Source organism: Pararge aegeria, chromosome 5 (genome assembly GCF_905163445.1).
Source record: "Pararge aegeria chromosome 5, ilParAegt1.1, whole genome shotgun sequence".
Lineage (NCBI taxonomy): Eukaryota > Metazoa > Arthropoda > Insecta > Lepidoptera > Nymphalidae > Pararge > Pararge aegeria.
The window spans coordinates 5,821,048-5,842,988 of NC_053184.1; the positions used below are offsets into that span (position 1 = coordinate 5,821,048).

The 21,941-nt window shown below is 34.2% G+C and overlaps 1 protein-coding gene across 4 annotated transcripts; it reads left to right on the top strand.

Annotated features, from left to right (window-relative positions):
• The first annotated feature begins 131 nt into the window (after window positions 1–131).
• Window positions 132–15,312, top strand: LOC120623622 (high mobility group protein DSP1-like). 4 transcript variants are annotated; one of them, XM_039889698.1, is made up of 6 exons: window positions 132–192; window positions 7,608–8,060; window positions 9,072–9,284; window positions 10,476–10,636; window positions 11,938–12,112; window positions 13,014–15,312. In XM_039889698.1, exons 2-6 carry the CDS (start codon window positions 7,836–7,838, stop codon window positions 13,122–13,124), a joined length of 885 nt encoding a protein of 294 aa, XP_039745632.1. In that variant the 5' UTR covers window positions 132–192; window positions 7,608–7,835; the 3' UTR covers window positions 13,125–15,312. The 4 variants fall into 4 exon arrangements, with proteins under 4 accessions (XP_039745632.1, XP_039745631.1, XP_039745633.1 ...); XM_039889697.1 differs by lacking the exon at window positions 132–192 and adding an exon at window positions 1,574–1,803; XM_039889699.1 differs by lacking the exon at window positions 132–192 and adding an exon at window positions 1,973–1,997.
• Window positions 15,313–21,941: the final 6,629 nt, after the last annotated feature.

Genomic DNA, 21,941 nt, shown 5'->3' on the forward strand with positions numbered 1-21,941 from the left:
AAAATAAAGCCCAAGCAAAAATAGTGATTGGTGGCTGTATGGCGCGCAGTTTAAATTGGTCCAATCGAAACATTTTCTCATTGAGATAGCCTGTCGCGTATATTTTATTAGCGCCGCGAAGCGAACAAACACGAAGTTCCCTACGTAATAAGCGCTGAAATCGTGTGCTCGTTTGCAATATTTATATACTTGGTGAGTTTTATTATATTTTGTTTTAATAGGCTATGTCTTTTTGATTAGAATTGGGAGTTCGTATGGAATAAATAATTTTGTGTTATTTTATTAGTATTAGTAAGTGGTAATAATAGTATTACATTCTAATTTTGTAAGCAAATGGCTGCCGAATACCGAAGTAAAGTGACACTATACTATACAAGCACTATACCTAAACACAACACAAATGCAGCTGTAGTAGGTAAGTAGCTATAGTTCGTAATATAATAGACATTAGAGTTGAGACTCATTTGACTTTTGAGTGAGTTGGTTGCAGAAGTCGGCGAATATGAACTTTATCGTGCTATACGTATTTTGTACGACGTAGGCACTCTTTTAGTATAAAATTGTAAATGTCTCGTCATGCGGACAGCGGATCCCATTGCATCTTTACCCGATATGAAAAAGGAGGATAGTAGTAATTATTGTATACCTATGCGAAAAATGTTCCTGATTCTTCTTTCTGCAGTTTCTTGTATAGGTACCTAGGTTGAGTTGAAAATACATGTTTAGTAATATAATATATAACAATATAAACAATTTTTACTTCTACTTACCCATATTTAAATTAAATGAAAAGTAGATAAATAATAATATGTGATAGGTGTTTTAAATAGGATGTAATTAATAATATACCAGTCACATAAACAAAGGTTTCATTAACTTTTTCCACGAAGACTTTGATTTTTTTTACGAAACAACATCGCTATGAATATATTCATATCGTAAAAAAAATAAAGTTCTTGTTTTTCCGCCTTCTCCAGTGTTTTGCTTCGAGTGCAAGCCACACAATTATCAGTCTGGCGCGAACATTGCACGGACGTTTTACCGTTCCATTAAAATTTCATACAAAGATAAGGAAATGCTGGAAATAAGACTTATTTTAAAACATATCAGCTGGTATTGTTTGTGGGTGTTGTTCGGGCGTCATGTCATGCCAACTGCCAACAAGGGAACGTCAAAACGTCCGCGCCATTCCTGAGAATTTCGAGTGTCTTAGGTACACCCGATATTTTTATTTGGTAAGGGTTTTTTTTAATTTATACCTATTCTATAGTATACCTACTATAGGATAGGTTAGCAGATTTTTTATGGCTTTGTCATTATCATTGTGGTTACCGCGGCACAAAAATTAAGAATACAACTGACTGCCTCAATTGTGTAACTAATTAAGATTCAATAAAATTGAAGTTTTATTAATAAACAATTATTTTCAGAGACTTGTTACTAATACCTTATGGCCAATATAAGCCACCTAGTTTTAACAAAATAAAATCAGAGAAAACCAGCTTTCACATTAATTTACTTTATGTACATACTAAAACGTCCTTTAGTCACAAGGATGGTGTCTTGAATGACGTATGACGTAACGCCTTACTAAACACAAACATCTGTGAGGTTGACTGTTTTGTCAATGCGGAATTCCACAATGTGGAATTACAACTATAACAAAAGATTACTATATGATAAAGACCGAACATTTAATATTTGTTTATGTGCCTAAAAAATAAGTGGCTAACGCTTGCAAGACGGGACCCGGAAAGTTTATCATCGGACACTCCAATGTATTTTTTTGTGGACCATTTTGACGTAAGTTCCTATTGCACATTTATATCTCATTCTTTTATTGCGTAGATACATTACATCGATCCTCTTTTTTGATTGAGTACCTTCTCGTGTTCATTTATCATAAGATAAATGCAAGAAACAATGTAAACTAGTTTATCCTTTGCAGTATTCGAAGATTTTGTTCTGCTGACCACACGTTGACCTCATGTTTTGCGGTAAACATTGTTATTATTTGAACGCAAATGTGAACCTAAATAAATTATACATTATCATTAATTATCAATACCCTATTGATCACTACTTATTTTACTATTACAGTATGTAGTATGATCCATGTACCTGCATACGTTTCAAAGTCAAAGTCAAAGTTAAAAATATCTTTGTTCGAGTAGGCCCATAAGTGGCACTTTTGATGCGTAGGTACATTACATGAGAATTGCACGCTAGTGAGATGATTGCGATAACCATATTCGTAAACTTAAAACTAAAGCTACGAGGGTCCCAATCGCGTCCGTTCCTCTTAGACCACTAAGAAGAAGCCCACAACAAACTTAGCCGGGTGTGTTTTTTTTGTTATCACCATCTCACATTGTCATTTAAAATTATTAGAAGAGCAACCTGGTTAGAGCAATAATTCACACCCAAGCTTTTTTATCGATTACGTAGTCCTTTATACTATAATAGGACTATAAGCTTACGTTTAATACAAACTTTGAACTTAAGAGGCATCTCCAAGATGTCAATGGGTAGTTTATTGTAGAATTGTATGCAATTTCCTTTAAACGAATTATGAATTTAATGTGAACAAGTATATTGCACTGTAAGTTTATTCTTACTTCTAATGTTTAAATTATTGCAGTCACATGTTCTTATGAACATACATAAAATTTTCAAAATTTAATAACGTTTATTAAATTGTTTAACAGCACGGACACAAATTATTCTCTGCAAGTGCTTAACTTTCAAATAACACTGTAAATAATTTTATTTATTGTGTTGTCATTGAATGATTACATAACTTAAGTAATGTTGCTTGATGAATTGTGTTTGTCAAATTATAGGAGAACGTTTACTGAATTTATTGTTACGAGGTGTATGGATAGAGATGATGGAACTTGTACTTTAACTAGGTATAATGTTTTCGCTGAATTTTATGAATCTGATATTATTTCTAAATAGCCGTCTGTGATGTATTTTTTATAACTTTTGTATATAACAAGATTATGAGTGATATGATGAGTTTGCGACAGATCTCTTTAATATTTTTAATAACTTTTTTTTCTCTGTATCAATAGTGATTTCCAATTTTCTCTAAGCACGAATTCTTTCGTATTACCACACATAAAGGAATATCATACTATGAATTTTCATAAAAGATCCATTAATACAATGGGTGTTACCTTCACAGTTTATTTTTATTAGGATAGTTTAATCTTTCCACTTCGAAGGTTTAGGTCAAATCTTCTAAATATAAATAGAATCTTCTCATCCTTCCTTTCTTTTACATTCTTGCAACGGGTTTGGAAAACATTACAAGCATGACACTGAAGAATGTATATCAATAATCCATTTATCCATATAACAAGCAAAAGTTTGCGTTTTATGCACTTAACGCTTTCATCTCAGTCACTCTTCACGTCCATGAGACGCTCACGAAGACTATAAATATTTTTATTAAAAGTTATATTTAATAAAAACCATTTCACTTTTGGAAGTTCGTTTTCTGCCCACTACGCATATATTATATACTATCCGCATATCATTCGTTGAATACAATATTTTTTAATGACCAATCCATAGATTGGTTAATTTACTTATTTTGTTTACAATTTTAATTCGCAAACCACTTCAAGTTAACGCATAAGATTTTACATACAATGAAAGAAATAGAACAGAAAGAGTGGCCATGTTGCTTATTTTTCCATACTCAATTCCTTAATATTCGTAGACCATTATAATTCCTGATTAAGATGTATGAATGCCAAAATCTCTAAAGGTGGCATAAAAAGGGAAAATAAGGGAAGGTTCCGCCAATCAACCTTTGAAATAATTCCGGGGCTGCCAATGATGATAGATTGCGATTTTGCACGATTCACATTGTCTATACTGTTGACTAAACTCATTAATATCAGAAATATCGAAACAAGATATTTTAAAAAGTGTACAGTTTTAGCAATATAGTTAAAGATAATGGCAAATAGTAAAAAAGATAACATGCCACTCTCGAGTTACTCCAGCCGTAGCTAATCACAGCAACATTATATTGATTCACAAAAAGCAGCTGGTGAAGAAGCTAGATTAAAGACTGTTACAGTTTTATCACTAATCAATCAACCATAGTTTATACCATATAGTTTTTACCATAGGTTCAAGAAGAGGAATCTTCTTTTAGGGCGATCGGCGATTCCCGTAAAGTAGCCTAAGTGTATAGATTTAACTTTTCATCGACAAATACAAACGAAAAATGTCTTTGATATAAATCTTGTTGATGCAACATGATTTCATAAGTTTAGAGATAGTTAAGGAAATACTTTTAACGAAGGATTGTAGATTATTGAATTCATATTTAAAAAAATCTTAGATTAATTGAAGCAGATGTTAATTATGCATAAGATATTACATTTGATAATTAAATATGTATATAATCTGAAATTCTGAAAGTGATAATTGAGGCAGCAATTTGCGATGAATATAAAAAATAGAAGTAGAAAAGTGCAAGTGTATTATTAAATGCTGCCAAGGCAAAATAGATTGATAGCGAGTAAAATCGTTCGATGTTGATACTTGATAGGTAGCTACATACCTAATTAAACTTAATTAACTTTCCATAATTTTGTACTAGTATGAAATGTTTAATGATATCGCGCAAGTCAACTGCTATACATGTGGAGCTTACAATATTCAAATGACTAAAATAAATTACTTTCACTTAATCTGTTAAAATATCAAAATATTATAATGGACAAAAGACTGTTTTGATATAGAGGTAGAAATAGTATGAGGCTGCGCTAATCGCCTTATTGACCGGTTGCTGGACGAGCTTGTTGCCACTTCGTGCACGTTCGGGCTCTCTTCGCGTAGACATGGAACATTTTTTTAAATGTCCGCTGCGCGTTGAGGGCACCACTGCGCACTTGTTTAGCGTCCTACTATGCGACGTTGCCAAATGTATTGACTCAAATACGAACGAAGACAAAACGTACGCGCGTGGAGTGTTAACTTATAGCCGGCAGCTTTTTTTTATTAACCGAACTCGCGTGTTTTCACAAATAATCTATATTTTTCTCACTTAAAATGATTAACAATAAGTAATTATTCGGATTCTTAGTGATGAAAAGCTAGTCTGTGCTTAACATTTATGAGTTTCGGTGAAAACATACAGAGCTCTCAAGATAACAAAGGAAAGCTTAATAACACTTACATTTCTATACTAAGGATATGCTTTCAAAAACGACACAAAACAAAGAATAATTAAGGCAGCTGAAGTGGAATAAAGAAACTGGTTATTCGACAGCGCCGATTGTGATATGGGGGATCGGGGCGCAACGGGGGGCGCTTGGGGTGCGCGCGACGAAGCCTCGTGGTGGCCGGGTGGATCTGGTGAAATACAGCACCAACAACAATTGAATGAAGAGATTGCTAGAAGTACTGCTTCTGCAACTCATCAATTATATACTTATAAAATGACTGGTGGCTTTCCTAATAATGGTGCTGACAACTCAACGCCAGGTTTTGATTACCGTATAATGACTGGTTCTAATACACGGGAAGAATCCCCTCAACAACCGTGGTGGTATGCTTCAGGGTCAGTAGAATCACAACAGACTTCGTCTCCCACGGTATAGTTTCATATTATTATGAATTTACTAATAATTATAAAATTATATTTTCGTGTTCTTTACTTCAACTAAGGGTAAAAACCTTAATTTTTAACCCGTTGTCTATGGACATGGACTTTAAAAAGAGTTAAAGAGGTTACTCTTATGTTTTCTTAATCATGTGGTTATTATTTTATTTTTTAAATACTATTTTCAATGGAAATTAACAATCATTTTTTTTTTTTATTATTTTGTACCAAAAGATAGAGATATGTGGAAAAGATGTAATTGTGAAAGCTCAATAGAAGTTGTTATTTATAATTTATTTCACATCACTATTTACTAAGTGTCATATCAGATTTAAATTTCCAAAATGTCAGCTTTTAATTTTTTTTTTGTTTTCTTGTATATAACCTAAAAATAATCTTTGTTTCCATTTTCCAAAATAATTATATACTGAAGTAAGGTAAAGTACGATTGATTTGTAGGTTGAAGTTAAAGACCATATTTTGTTCAAAATTAATTTGAAATAGAAATAAATGAAAATTAATATATAGTCTTTTGCTTATTTTTACTAACTTAATGACTAAAATAGCCATTGTTTAATACGGGTTTAAAGAGTAGTATAAAAACTGCCGTTGAGGTGTAAGTAATTTGGATATTTTTATAGTCTTTCTTTTCAACCATGTATGAAAAAATATTTTTGCACTTCGTTATTTAGATGAGTTACGTTTTGTGTGCATAGTTAACAATTAGCTTTATTTTGTGTATTTGCCAAGGTTGATGAATTAAAAGCACCTTACTAAGTAAATTTTGTAATTTAACTCCCCAACAACTAAAGGGCACTATTGTTTTTAATGTCTGAGACTTAATAAAACTTAGACTTTATATAAAAATCGAAATTTAAATATTACCTCGTTAGTCTATCTTGTTGACTATGAATCACAAAGCCCTGGTTCACATTGCAATGTTAGGCCAAATAATCATCAATCGATTGAAACAGTCGGTAGATAGGAGTTCCGAAATTGGTACTTTCCAACACCATGCTTTGGATTGCCTTTTTTAAGTTATCTATTCTGGGTATTATTACTAAAATGTGATAATAATATTGGTATAGCCCAACAATCTGAATTGGAGCACGGCTAAGTCTAAAATCCCTCTCTCACATGGTAGAAGAGGCTTGTGTCCTGCCATGAGACAGTTGCTGAGCTGTTAGTTGAGTGCATTAACAATTAATAGGTTAAATTTAGAATATATCTATACTATTAGATAGTACAGCTACCGTAATCTGAAGTTGTGACTTATAATGTCTCAGGTCTTGTCATTCCAGTCCCCCTACAAATTCCTTTAAAATTAGTTGACTTTTTAGGTTTTGGCCATAACTTCCGATCATATATTGTCCTGTGAGGCAGCCTTTGGGTGTATTTTTTTTGGCCTGTAAATACCATCACACTTATATTCTGATTGTTTACCTGTACCTTGTAACTTTGTACCTCATATCATTTTTATTGAGTTTTATCAAATGATACTGCTGCACGGATGTGCACAAAGTTTAAAACACAAAAGTAAAATATAAATAGGAAAATGAATTTTATAAATAAATAGGAAGTTCAAATTATAATACATAACCAGAAATATTAGATTTTGTGCCGCAGGGTTATTTTATTATTTTACTAACTTAAATATATCCTGATGAATAAGCTTACACTGCCAATTATTTCTATTAAAATTATACAATTTAGTCCACCAATCAACACAAGGCTGGTGGAGATCTGAACCCATTGTGGGAGAGTAGACTTGTGCCCTGTAGTGGGCCAGTAATGGGTTGATATGATAATACAATACGATAAAGATTAACTTTTAATTTTAAGCATTAAACATGGAGTGAGTCAATAAAACTGGGTACTACAACCTGGATTTTTAAATTTATTGTTACTTAAATAGAATTATGACGAGTAAAACATTCTAGTATATAGTAAAACTGAAGAAGGATTTTCTTTGTTTTAGCCCCAAAACCAGTCTAGCCCTGATTCTGATCAAAGCAATCAGGCCAACGGTCAAATTCAACAAAACCATCAGGCTCTACGGCAACAAGCACAAGAGCAGAATCAAATCCAACAGAATCAATTACAACAGCAGCTGCAACAACAACAACAAAACTTGCAACAGGCGCTCCAACATCAGAGTCAGAATCTGCAACAAACATTGCAACACCAGCAGCAAACATTGCAACAAATGCTGCAGCAACAACAGCAGCAGCAGCAAAATAATCCGCAGCAAGCAATACAGTTGCAAGTGAGCCAGGCCCAGGCCCAGGCTATTGTACAAGCGCAGGCGGCATTACAGCAGCAAGTGGCACAGTCGCTGCAGCAACAGCAGCAAACACTGCAGGAGCAGATACAAGCAACACAGCAGCAACAAATACAGGCTGCACTACAAAGGCAATCTGCTACCTTACAGGTAAAGTATATTATAGTTATAGTTTTCATTATTCCATAGCTGAGTAACAGCAGTAGGTTTATCGAAAGTTAATTCTGCAGCAGGAATGTACATGCTGCGTCCATAAATGAGTATTCAAATAGGATCTATGTAAAAGAGAAGAATGGAAAACAAGCCAATTAGTAGAAAGAAAAAAAGAGGACTTCTAGCCTTATTTATTTATTTATTTATTAAGAGCACTAACAACATGCATATGCTGTGCTATGCATGTGCATATAAGGAACATGTAATATATATATATAATAAATAACATAAAAAAAGCCCAGCCTTTAAAAGCTTGTATGGTAACATAGATCAAGTCAAAAAACAACTTGGTCATACTTTTGGGCAACATAACAAACCCTTTTAATCTTATATGGTGATATGGGTCCAACACATGTTTAGTTTTAATGTACTTAAACACACACGTTTTGTTCTGTTATTTAAAGCTTGTATGAGACAAAAGGACAACCTCCCTGACACAGTGGTGAGCGGGTTCAATTTGGGATAAAAGGGGTTTACAATTTCTGAATTTTCCCTGATTGTCTCATGGGATTCGGCCGTGTATAGTTACCATCTTACAGACACAGCAAGCCACAAACAACGCTGTTCAGCGTTCCGGTACGATGCCGAATCGAAGAATGGTCTCACAGTGATATGGGTTTAATATAACCTCAATCTTAGACTGCACCATTAGCAGGTGACAGTGCATGATGTTATATACTAAAGAGTAAGCGAGCAGTATGCGTGCATGGACCCATCTTGTTAGTTGTTAGTATTACTTATTGGTATTTTCTGGGTGGTGAGGGCAGATTACAATGCAGTTGCCACCACATCTCTTCCCGCGTGTGAGGTCCTCTCTGATAGAATCACTACAATCTACTCACCGTGATGATTATGGGCAAACCATCCTGTAAGGAGAGGCCTAAAGGCTTAAAGTCCACCTGTGGACCTTTATAGGCTATTGATGATTATTGTGATCATCGTTTCCAGGAGTTACAACAGCAAGCTCAACAGCAGGCCCTCATCGCACAAGCGACCAACAAAGGCAGGATGCCGCGAGCGAAGCCCTACAACAAACCGCGTGGGAGGATGACCGCGTATGCGTTCTTCGTGCAGACCTGCCGGGAAGAACACAAGAAGAAACACCCAGAAGAGAATGTTGTTTTCGCTGCCTTCTCTAAGAAGTGTGCTGAAAGGTGGAATGTATGTATAGCATTATTTTTTAGAATTGCATCGTTAAACCAAAACCATTGTATTTTTACTTTAATTACAGACATTTTTTTTTCAAATATTGTGTTACATAGGGCTTAAACCATACCTACTAGTATGAATTTTATGTTGATGTGAATTTTTATGATTTTAATCACGCAGCAAAAAATAGTAGATTGAATACATATATAACTAGTTTTTGGGCGGGACAGTGTAATAGATTCGACTTTTCCAATCACAGTATTGGCTTGAATGAAGTATTGCAATTGAAGTAACCTCCAAATTCCATTCCAAAGCCGTTATAGCCGTATCAAAATACCAGATTTCATCAAAATCCGTTCAGCAATTTTTTCACAGGAACATCAGTTTCCTTGGATAAATACATACTACCATTACTCATTTCAAATATGTTTCATTCATGTAGACATATCACAAGCACTTATAAAGCGTTCATACGTACGAGTACATCATTACCATAATTGATATTGATAACTATATTCGTTAACTTTAAACTAAATTTAGGAGGGTTCTAAACGCACCCTAGTCTTAAGAGGAGCCCACAAAAAACTTGGCAGTTTTTTTTTGTTTTCACCATCCCACAGTCAAACTAAAATCTTGCTATGAAGTTAGAGCAATTTATACTCAGGCATTTTTTATCATTAAGGTAATCCTTAATATTCATTATAATAGGATTTTTTTTATCCTTAGAAAACCAATATACAATTTCCCTTGAATGAATTACTAATTTTATGTAGCCTAGTAAACGGGCCTTCAAGTTTTTTTAGTACTTGTTGTAGAATATGTACTTAGCACAGCTAGTTTATAAAATACTAGCGTACCCAGCCAGGGCTAGATTTTGCTTTATTTTATTTTATTTAAACAATAAACTTACATCATTAAATTTTTAATTTAAGTCTCATAATATATTAAATCATTTATTTCTCTCCGTATTCATTCTCTTCTATTCTCTTCTCGAGCGGGTGAAGATCATTATCTACACCCATGTACACCCAACAATAGAATATCATCATAGTAAATAAAAGCTGTATTTGACAGTTTGACAGTTCCAAAATAGGAGCCGTTTCGGAGCCTATGCGGAACATAACCACACACTTTCTCTTTTATATATATATAGATAGATAGAAGTTAGAATTAAGATTCCTGAACCCTTCTTGTTTTATTCAGACAATGTCAGAGAAGGAGAAGGAAAGGTTCCACGAGATGGCTGATCAGGACAAGAAGCGCTATGATCTTGAGATGCAGAACTACGTGCCGCCCAAGGACGTGAAAGTGCGCGGCAGAAAGAGACAGCAACACAAGGACCCCAACGCCCCGAAGAGATCGCTGTGAGTTTATGGTCGCGAGTTTATTTACGTATATCTTTACTTATATTTCCTATTAAATAACATTTGCTTTAACAGTAAAGGTGAACATCGTGAGGAAACCTGCATGCCTGAGAGTTCTCTATCATGTTCACAGAGGCCTGTGAAGTCAACCAAACCGAATTTCGCCAGCGTGGTGGACCACGGAGTAAACAAAATAACCAATTATTCTTGGTTTTGAGTTTTGATTCTGACATGATATGAAATCTTTTTTTTATTTGAATTCTATGACAATCGTCGTCATATCGACCCAGCCCATTACAGGGCATATGTCTTAGGTCTTCTTCCACATTGAGAAGGGTTTAGGCCCTAGACCACCATGCTGGCCCAGTGCGGATTGGTGGACTCCACATGCCTTGAACATTATTGAGAACTCTCAGGCATGCGGTGTTTTCCTTCACCGTTGAAGCAAGTGATATATAAATTGCTTAAAACGCACATAACTTAGAAAAGTGAAACAGAAACCCTTATAAACTAGCTATCGCCGCTTTTAAAGTAGATCTAATTGAAATAAATAAAAAAAATACTTGAAGGATTAATTATGGGAGCTTTTCAGAAATACATCGGTTTTCATAAGTTCCTGGTGATGGACATTGGTTAATATTTATTTTGGAAAAGCTGCTAGTGACCCGCGTGATTCAAAATAACTCGTCTTAGTGAAATTTATCGTAGAAATTATTTGCATCCTTGAGACGGCCATTGCTGCCCGTAAAATTTTCCTGCGGTATATTTCAAAACAAAAATACAATTAAAAATAAAATTAAAAATTCAATATTCGTTTATTTCAAGTAGGCCTACTTTATATGTACTTGTTACGCCAAGTATGCCTGTTTGTACTGACTCTACCGCCGGTTCGGAAAGCGGATTCTACCGAGAAGAGCCGGCAAAAAACTCCAATCAATTTTCTATCTTGTGGGAGAGTGGAGCTGGCCTCTTCCGATATAAGGTATATCGGAAGCAGCCATTAAGAAATCCATCAAATGTAACCACGCTGTAGTAGATGGGTTTTTAAAAAATGTTTAGATGTATGCATTGTTAGACCCAGTATTAGCATAGGAATCATGTTGTATAATCGTAAACTCAACCCCACAAAGGAGTTCTGAACATTTCGCAGACGATATGCAGATATTACTTATTTTATGTCCATTTCTGGTTAGTCGATTTTTAATAGAGACGCGGAACAAGTCGCGGGCAACAGTCAGTATTTGGTAAGACACGATTAAGTAAAGCTATATTTTTCTTTAACAAATTTCTCGATTCAACAGATCGGCATTCTTTTGGTTCTGCAACGACGAGCGTTCCAAAGTGAAGGCCAACAATCCCGAGTACACGATGGGCGACATAGCCAAAGAGCTCGGCCGACGTTGGGCCGCGGCAGTCCCTGAGACCAAGTTCAAATACGAGTCACTCAGCGAACAAGACAAAGCGAGATATGATAGGGTACGTTTTGTTCGGGCAGAGTGGTTTTTACACGCTTTTTATTTACTTGTGATTGACTCCTTTGGACTTGATTTTGACCGTCTTAAAACGGTCTGATTTCGTTCAAATTTTGTAGATATATCAATGACAATACACTTATTTGATAAAATTACTCCATGTTGTAAAATAAATAAATAAATATACTACGACAATACACACATCGCCATCTAGCCCCAAAGTAAGCGTAGCTTGTGTTATGGGTACTAAGATAGCTGATGAATATTTTTTTATGAATATAATACACATAAATACTTATAATATACAGATAAACACCCAGACACTGAAAATCATTCATGTTCATCATTTTCCAGTTGTGGGAATCGAACCCACGAGCTTGGACTCAGAAAGCAGAGTTGCTGCCCACTGCGCCGCTCGGCTGTCAAAAAGAATTTTGTTTTTTTTTATATAATTTCATCTATAGTCGGGAATGATGTTAATTTTAATTTCCAATCATTATTTTTAGCCGATTTCTCTAATATTAACAAATTTTATGGTTAATGAGTTACCGATTAATTTAGCTCTAATAAAAATAATAGTTAAAGCAAAAAGCAAAAAAACACCCTCTTATAAATAAATTAAATCAAATTTACTTTGGGTTTTTTATACCAAGCTTATTTTTTGATTGTAATAATAGACGGATCAAGCAGACGTCAAGTATTAAACAAGAAAAATGATTCCTCATTCAGAGGAATGCTATGTTATTTCGAGATTCTATGCTATTTCGATATGCGTTTTACAAATTTCTCATGGGAACCGTTCCGAGAAATTTCTCATGGGTGACGTGAAGCAAGAACAAACAAATAGACAAACAAACAAACTTTTGAATTTATAATATTAGTAACGACTCTGTTAACTATTGCAGGAAATGACAGCCTACAAGAAAGGCCCTCTAGCTCTTGTTCAGCAACAACAACAAAAAGTTGACACCGACGAGGAGCTTGTGGAGTACGAAGGAGAGGAAGAGTACAAGTAAATAGTCATTCTCACTGTACATTGTATTACTTGCCTACTTGCGTCAGAATGCGGGCCCGAGTTTGCTACTACAATTCTGTCTTAGGGGTCGACCAATGACATGCAGTAAAAAAAAAACCGTTTAATTTTAATAAAAAAAAGAAAAAAAAAGTTGGTTTGCAATCAGCAATGCATGTAATTTTTTCTTAAATAGCTCGATATGAACACGTAACCGAGCGAAAAGTTTGTACAACTTGAAGAGGCTCCTACGATACATGCTTGCCTAGTACCAACGGAAATTTTGTCAAATGTTTTTTTTTTTTATTCCACTGCATGTTTTAGCCTTTGACGGCAATCTCACCTGCTGGTAAGTGATGATACAATCATAGGATGGTAACGGGCTAACCTGTATGGCAGTTAAATTAAACCCATACCCTAAATCGGCATTGTTAACTTTGACAACCTTCCTGGCCCAGCGGTGAAAGCTATGGTTTAAAGTTGTGAGGTCCCAGGTTCGATACCCGGCAGGGGTAATTTGTTAATGTCTGTAGTTTCCTGGTCTAATCTGGTGTGAGGCTTCCACTGTGGCTAGTTACCACCGACTAATACCGTTCGGCTACGATGTCGCGTCAATTTAAACGCCATACCAGGTTAGCCCGCTTCCATCTTCGAATGCATCATCACTTACTATCAGGTGCTATTACTGTCAAGGGCTAACTTATAGAGGAATAAAAAATAAAATCGTACTGGTACGCTTTTGTCGTTAGTACTTTTTGCCATTGTTCTACCTTTAATACAAATTTGTATTAGCTAACTTAGGGCCCTGGGCGAGAACCCGACCGGTCGCGTATGACGTCCCTTAAATATTTCCAGTTAACGTATTGTGTAACAGGATAGGTTGCCAAGCGGCCACTCCATACATAATATGTCACTTTACAACGACGTTGTACACTGTATCGTATGTTTTGTACGGAGACGACAGAACGTCACTGGTTTGCAACTGATAAATGTTACGTGATTCGGAGCCGGAAATGCGTTAATCTATTTTGTACCGTGATTTTGTAAATATATTGTGTTGAAAATTATGAATTCGCAGAGCTCCGGACCGTTATTTTTTTTGTATGGATAATGTTTAGTACGGCAATAAAGTAGTTCATATTTTTGTACATTCACGCGCCAACATTCTTTCTAGATTAATATCTAATCTTACCGCCTATTAAATAGTTTCAGAAACATTTTTTTAAATATATTTTACTACATATTCGTAGTTATTTCTAATGATTGTTCTACAGACGAATGAAAATACTAGTGGCGCCAAATTGTATCATTGCCACTGTAACAGGTTTTGTTATTTAAGTAATTTTGTTAACATTTAAACTCCAAGGGCGTGTAGTAATAGTGTAGAATATTTTTTATTGAGTAAAAGGGTCAGATTTCTCCATTACATAGGGAAAAAATCCTCATACAAAGTTACCGAAAGTAGGTCAGTAGTTGTGTGGTCTCGAGCCTTGCGAAATCAGAGTTTTCTTAGTTGATATCGGAATAAGCAAAAAAGGTTGTAGTACTTTTTACACACAATCGATTTTGTATGGTTAGAAATCGATATCGTTGGACTTGCAACCGGTTGGTCTACCACATCTCATGTACGGTCGTAGAGTTTTTGAATACGGGTCCACCTGCATTAATTATAGTGCTGACAGTGTTAAATTCCTAATTTAAAGTAAAACTAATAATTTTAAGTTTTAATAATTATTAGGTTTAAGCAGGTGATACCCAAGTATTAACTTGTTCACTTTATCGTTTCACATTCGTGACCTCTTTGTGTTTTATCGGTTTAATAGAAATATGTATGATAACATACAAAAATATATTAAGCTTCGTGTACAACTATCCAATATATTCGCACAATATGCTTTATGCATCTGCGACTAAGGCCTTTACATAAGTGCAATTTATGCTATTCCGACCCCCTAATAATTTATATGTTATAACGACGGAATAGTTTTGCAGTGTTTTGTGTTTTCTTCCAGTGTTTTGACAGCACCTTTCAAATGTCAGAGCGTGGTGGTAAAACAGTGCGTAACTCTTCCGACGTAAAGCCACGTTTATTTGCAAGGCCGTAGTTTTACGTAATAACATTTTGTTTCAAGCTCGCAGAAAATTTATACAACTCTCTAAAAAAAATGTATGGCGGTCAAGATGCAGACAGACAGACAGAAAAAAAATACAGTTTTGGCTTCAGTATCGATTATAGGGCGCTCTAAAAAATTTCCACATAACAGCCGCGGACAATTTGACCTAAAAATCATTTGCACTCCTAGAGGCTGTGAACAGTGACTGTGACCAGAAGCTGAACGCCCACGAACGCCCTTCCGGCTTCTTTCACTCCGGAAAATGTTTATGTGATGGACATGAATGTTTTTCAGTGTCCAGGTGTTTATCTGTATTTTATAAGTATTTATGCATATTATTTATTAAAATGATTCCTCAGTCATCTTAGTGCCCATAACACAAGTTAAGCCTACTTTTGGGCTAGATGGCGATGTCTGTAATGTCGTAGTATATGAATTTATTTATTTAATTCGATATACAAAAAAACTGAAGCCATTGCGCCCTGGCTAGCAGATATAACGATATATTGTTATAATGCTAACTCTCAGCTTTAATCGACAACCCCTTTAAATTAATCACGGACTCTTAGGTCTCAATTTAATAAGGGAGCAATAAAAGGAAAATTATCTTAGTCTGTTTTTATTGTATGTACATGTACTTGTTATTAAGTACTTATACTGTACTGTACTGTACTGTTTCATTAGTTTAGTGCGTTAATTCTGCAATATTGGTGCAAATTCTGTTGTGTATAAATTGTCTCTAAACAACATTGAATTGACAGGTCCAATAATAATAATCCTAATAATGCTGTAATTCATGAAACATTGTAAAAACTAGTTCTAAACTAGTTCTTCAGCACTAGTTTTAAACTTGTCAACTTAGTTTGTTTTGGGGATTTGTGTACAACAGAATTGGCACTATTGGTGCCCATTTTTATATACATAAATCTTAAAATTGAACTAAATTTACAGGTTCAATAATAATTCTACAAATTAAGGAACATTACGGAAACGATAGCGCTGCTTTTACAGTTGTCAATTTAGTGCTGTAAATTTAGCTGTAGGTTTACATACAAAATAATTGGGAAACAATTGTAAAATTGTTGTGAAATGTGGTGTTGAGCCACAACCTAAGATCCACGTAGCTCCAATATTTTTTATATTGTAATATATTAGATATCTTTTATAGATTGAGGCAAAAAAATTTGAATATCTAAAAAAAACTGCTTTTTGCCTTTTTTTATATATTATAAAATATACATAATGTGCGGTAAATTCTGTCTTTCCCTGAAGTACGAATTATAAATACGTTTGAATTATTATGTTTATTTAAATGTCACATTAATATCAATTCAAGGGAAGTTATACCCAAAGTTGTACATTTTGTACTAAAAATAAAACGCGTATATAGAATATATTCAGAGAAAAAATATTGTAGAACACTTTGGATAAGGTCAAATCGGAAGGTGTTGCCTTATATTTTCGGTATCAAAATGGCAATAATAAGGTTTAGTCAAAAAAAAATGTTAGTACTTTGAAGTTTTGTAAGTATTTTAATGTAAGTTAGAAAACAAAACTGATGTAAACTTAAAAGAGGCACGAGTCAATGATATTTTTATTATTTGTATTGAAAATTGTACATATTTAATATTAGTTACCTAGATAAATTATATTTCTTTAACTATTCAAGATTGTTATGGTTAATTTTTTTTATTTGTTTGCGAATAAATGAATATCGGTTAGAAAATGAGCGTTTATTTTTAAATAATTGTTTTACTTCTGTATTGAAAATTTAAGTTTTATTATTTATGACAATTGGTAATTTATTAACAGTTGTACATAACGTAAAGGACTGCAACATCGTGATAGTACTTAATTTAAGTATGACGCCTTGTTGACACGATTAGAGTATGACCTAATATTTCCTGAAAAAGAGAAATTGAAAGTACCAAAAATTAAAGCAGTATTATTTTAAAATTACAGTTTCATATGATAAATCATGACGTGCCTAGGATAAAGGCTTATAATTCTGAAATATGAGCGTCAACAATATTTAAATTAACACTGCTAATTCTGAACTTGGATACTACATTGTTCATCCATTTTATTTTATTATGGATATTAAAGTATTATAGTAAAATTACACTCCCATTCTGAAGATGATTTAAAAATAAATTAACCTCATCCCATTGGAGATATTTGGTAAGATTTGCTGGGTAGCTTTAACCTATAATTAGTAAATAATCACATTTTAGTTTATTATTTTTTAAGAATTATGATGACATTTATTGCTTTGTACCACTTTAAACCTTGGTCCAAAATGAATTTCGTAATCGAAAGGACCATTTATTATCGTGTGCGTTCTCAGAATTTTATTAATATGACCGATGGTAATAATTTGCCAACCAATCCCTGTGTCTCAGGAAATCAGTGGACTACCTTTTATTATTTACGAGTACATTCATATAATATCACATTAATTGCTAGCTGCAACATAATGTCAGGTACTCTAAATCTATAAAGTTAAAACATTCGTTATATACAATTTCTTAAAATTAATGCAATTTTGCCGAAATATTAAATCGAAATCGAAATAACTACTTCTTGACTCTACGTTTGCTTTAAAGTACGTCATGATTTTTTTCTGAGCGATCAGTTTAATTTAAATCGCAACAACATTTAATGGTAGTGTTATTTACTTTGAATATATTTCGTTCGTTTGGAGTATTCCTGTCGTGTCAATTCGGCGTAGTAGACTTTAAGTATACATTGTATATACCTCAGAACACGCCTTGCCATATTGAGAAGTGTTCTTTTGTTATTGCATGCGGCAAATATTAAAATTCGAACGTAGTTTTGCGGTAGTTTTTTGATACTGAACTTGAAACTAAAGTTCGCACAATCCTAGCCTTAGTACAAGATTTTCCCGCTTTCCGATTTTCGTCGTTTTCGATAATGGACGTATTTCCATACTTGAAGAGTAAAATTTAACAAACAGAAACGTTATTATTCTTTTTTTTAGATTCTTTAATTCAATAATTTGCCTAAAATGCTATAGCTTTTTTTTTGTAGTAGGTAGTGTAGGATTTGCGACTCTAAAACTACCTAAATTGGGTTCATTTTTCTTTGACGGTACGGAGTTGGATATGCGATAATGACTTCTATTGCGAGCGAGCAAATATTGTAGTAAGGCTACTGGTAGGACTTAACTTTGTTCTTAGCGCTACTCAGCCATTTGTGACTAACGTCAGTCCGGCCTACTTAGATCACGCATAGAGACCTCCTTAGATTCGCCAAAGAAATAGAGAAATACACGCATTTCCATTACTGAAAAGGAATAGCGGCTCGAGTCGTAAGGTGCGAAAAGTTTTGTTTATTTGCTGTGATATGATAATAGTGGGGAGCGAGCAAGTAATGAAACCAAAAAGGTTACAATAAAATGAAAACTGCAATGTACTTTATTTGATTGTCATCTAATTATAATTTTAGTAGATCTGTAAATCGAGTATTGCTGATAGTTCTTGGTGACCTAATATGGTTCGATTCAAACTGTATGTCGTCGCGGAAATTACGTTATTGACTGACACCGAATATTTGATTCTGCTAATCGAATAAAGTTCAAAGTTTATAATACATTTATTTCAGAAGAAGGCCTAGTTTATATAAGCACTTTTAAAACGTCAAGTCAGTCTGTAGTGACTCACGAAGTTCAAGAAATCATCGGAACGCACGAAGCTCGTGAGGCCATAAAGTTTGATCGTTTTTCTTTAAAACTAGTTTGTAAGGGGTTGTAGTCCGATACAACCCCTTACAAACTAGTCTTAAAGAAAAACGACCCGCGTTTCTTCACCATTTTTTATGGATTACTATATGTTCTAATGTCGCCGAAAATCTGTTACTTCTAATATCTTGATAGTATATAACATTTGTAATTAACGCCGCAATAACGATAATCTGTCAAATTTGTATGGAAATCTCAGTCAACTAATCAAGACTTATTTGACGGCGTGAATGTCACTATCTATGAAAGCTTTTTCATACATAGTGAAAATACACATTCACTATAGTTATCTTTGTAAGGACCCGTTCATTTTTTTACACATGTGTTGGAGAATGAGAGGAGTGAATAATTACGTTAAAAAGAAATAAAACTGTAGGTCCCTACTGAGTGAACGAGTGAGTGAACTCATTATGTTGTTGTTATTAATTTGTAAATTTTTTGGATGATCGGATGGTATGACTTGTTAACTCCATATAAAATTTACACTATTGCATTCTTATTTACAAGACGCTGCAATTGCTTTGTCAAATTTGTATGAAGATGTCAAATCATGACGTTCGTTATATGTTCTTAATATGGAGGGTAGAGGTAAGGAGAGTCATCTGTGTATATGAAAAAGTGTCGTCAAAATGTATTAAATTAGGATGGCGCCACATTTGCATCAGGGTAGCTCTTAAAAGAAGCGCCAAATATAAATATTGTTAGAGTAGGCTTGAAAAATAAACAAGGAAGTATGGAGATACAAGGAAGTAAGGTTATATTTACCACAATATTTTGTACAACGTAAGTTGTTGAAATTCTCAATAATTAACTACTTTAGTCGATAATGACATTAAATTTTTTAACTCGGCATACTTCAATTCATCTACGATTGCTACATTCATACCATACCCTGTGCATCCACCAGCGCCATTGTGGAGGATTTTTGAACTGTTATTTAGCGCATACACTGGACACTTTTTCAACTTTTCTCCCATATAGGATGACTCTCCTTACCTCTACCCTCCATAGTTCTTAACGACGCCGAGTGAAATGTTGTATTTTTTTTAATATGTTATACACACCGAAATGGTAGTCAGTGTATTTAATTTGTGAGCATTATGTACCTTTATTAGAGCAAATAAATTTTTTTTTTTGATTTGAAACTCATCACATGAGTTTTAAATAACTGTCAATTTGTATTGATGGCCGAAAGTTGTGATTGATTGACAGATTATTTTTAGTTCAGTTTAACTTAATAGTGTCAATTTTGTTTTTCACAAATCTCTAAACTTAATTAACAGGGTTAAAAATAGTGCTATCTTTTTCCACAGGAAACGTTTAAAAAGGACAGAACTACTTTAAGATACACCAACTTAGTTTAGTAAATAGATTTGTGTACAACAGACTCGGCACCTATCGGTATCAAGCAAGCAAGCGACATCGTCTATATTTGTAAGGTGTAAGCGTGTTCGGGAAGATAGTTGTTTTGACGTAGAGGAGGCTAGTTTCCATCTACCTACTGTTTTCAATTTGTGATCTGTACAAAACAATATAGTAAATCTTTTACATTATAATTGTTATTTTATTTTAACGACTTACATGCCTACTATCTTTTCAATCTTTATATACAAAAGAGAGTTTTTGTCAGTATTAAATATTTTTCGGAGTCCTAATACTTCAGAAAATAAGTAAGTAGGAAAAAAATTTCACTATCAAATATGATTTTCTTGCGAACCTCTTAATCTGGTCATAATAATTCCCGCATTCTTCGCAGAATTATGAGATGGAATCATCCTGCATTGGAGAAGCATGGTAGGTTTATATGCCCTAGAAGAAGGAACACTAGGCTGCTTCTTAAATTAGTTTTTAAAGGACAATGTGAGATGGTGATAACAAAAAAAAAATAACAACCGGCTAAGTTTGTTGTGGGCTTCTTCTTAGACCAGGGCGCGTTTGGAACCCTCGTAGCTTTAGTTTCAAGTTGACTAATTTATTTATCGCCATCAACTCACTCCTATGTCATATTTTACATGTAATGTACGCATCAAAAGTGCCATCTATGTGCCTATTTGAATAAAGAAATATTTGACTTTGACTTTGACCAATGGGAGAGGAGTATTGTACCAAACCGTGTTAGTTACTTTACTAAACCACTCGGCGGCGCGGCTTATTCTAATGGGTGGTGACTAATTACGGCAAAAGATCATTTTGTATGTTCTGCTTTTACTCAACAATTTAATCATTAATCTTAAATCTTTAAACGAGCAATTCTTGTATATATATAATTGGAATCTCGGAATCGGCTCCAACGATTTTCATTAAATTTAGTATACAGGGGGTTTCGGGGGCGATAAATCGATCTAGCTAGGAATCATTTTTAGAAAATTTTATTTTATTTGTGCTTTCCGGTAATAACTAAGTTGCACGGGTCAGCTAGTTCAGTATTTATAAGACTAATAATAAGTAGGTTAGAACTCAGTGGTTAGGACATCGGCTTTATTTTCGGAGGTTCGAGTTCGAATCCCTAATTTTTCTAAGTTTAAAGCAGTTAAAATATCACTTGCTTCAACGTTGAAGGAAAACACCTGAGAAAACCTGCATGCGTGGGAAAGTTGTAGGTATGGAGTCGATCAATCCGCACTGGGACTGCGGCTTACACCCTCCTCAATGTGGGAGGAGTCTAGGAGACCCGTGCCTTGTAGTGGGCCGAACCGTTGGTTTTCCTCGGATAAAAAGTAGCCTATGTTACATTCACTCCTTTTAAGTCAACGCCAATAATCCAGTCGATTGGTTGCTTAGTTAGGGTGCGAAGAAAGGATAAAAAATAAACAAACAAACACAGTTTCTTATTTGAGATATTAGTAAGGAATCAAGAATTAAACGTAATGGTTTGATATAATTATGATAGTATGAATAGGAATCAGGCAGTAGGTACTTATTGATAGTTAAAAAACTCAAGTTAATT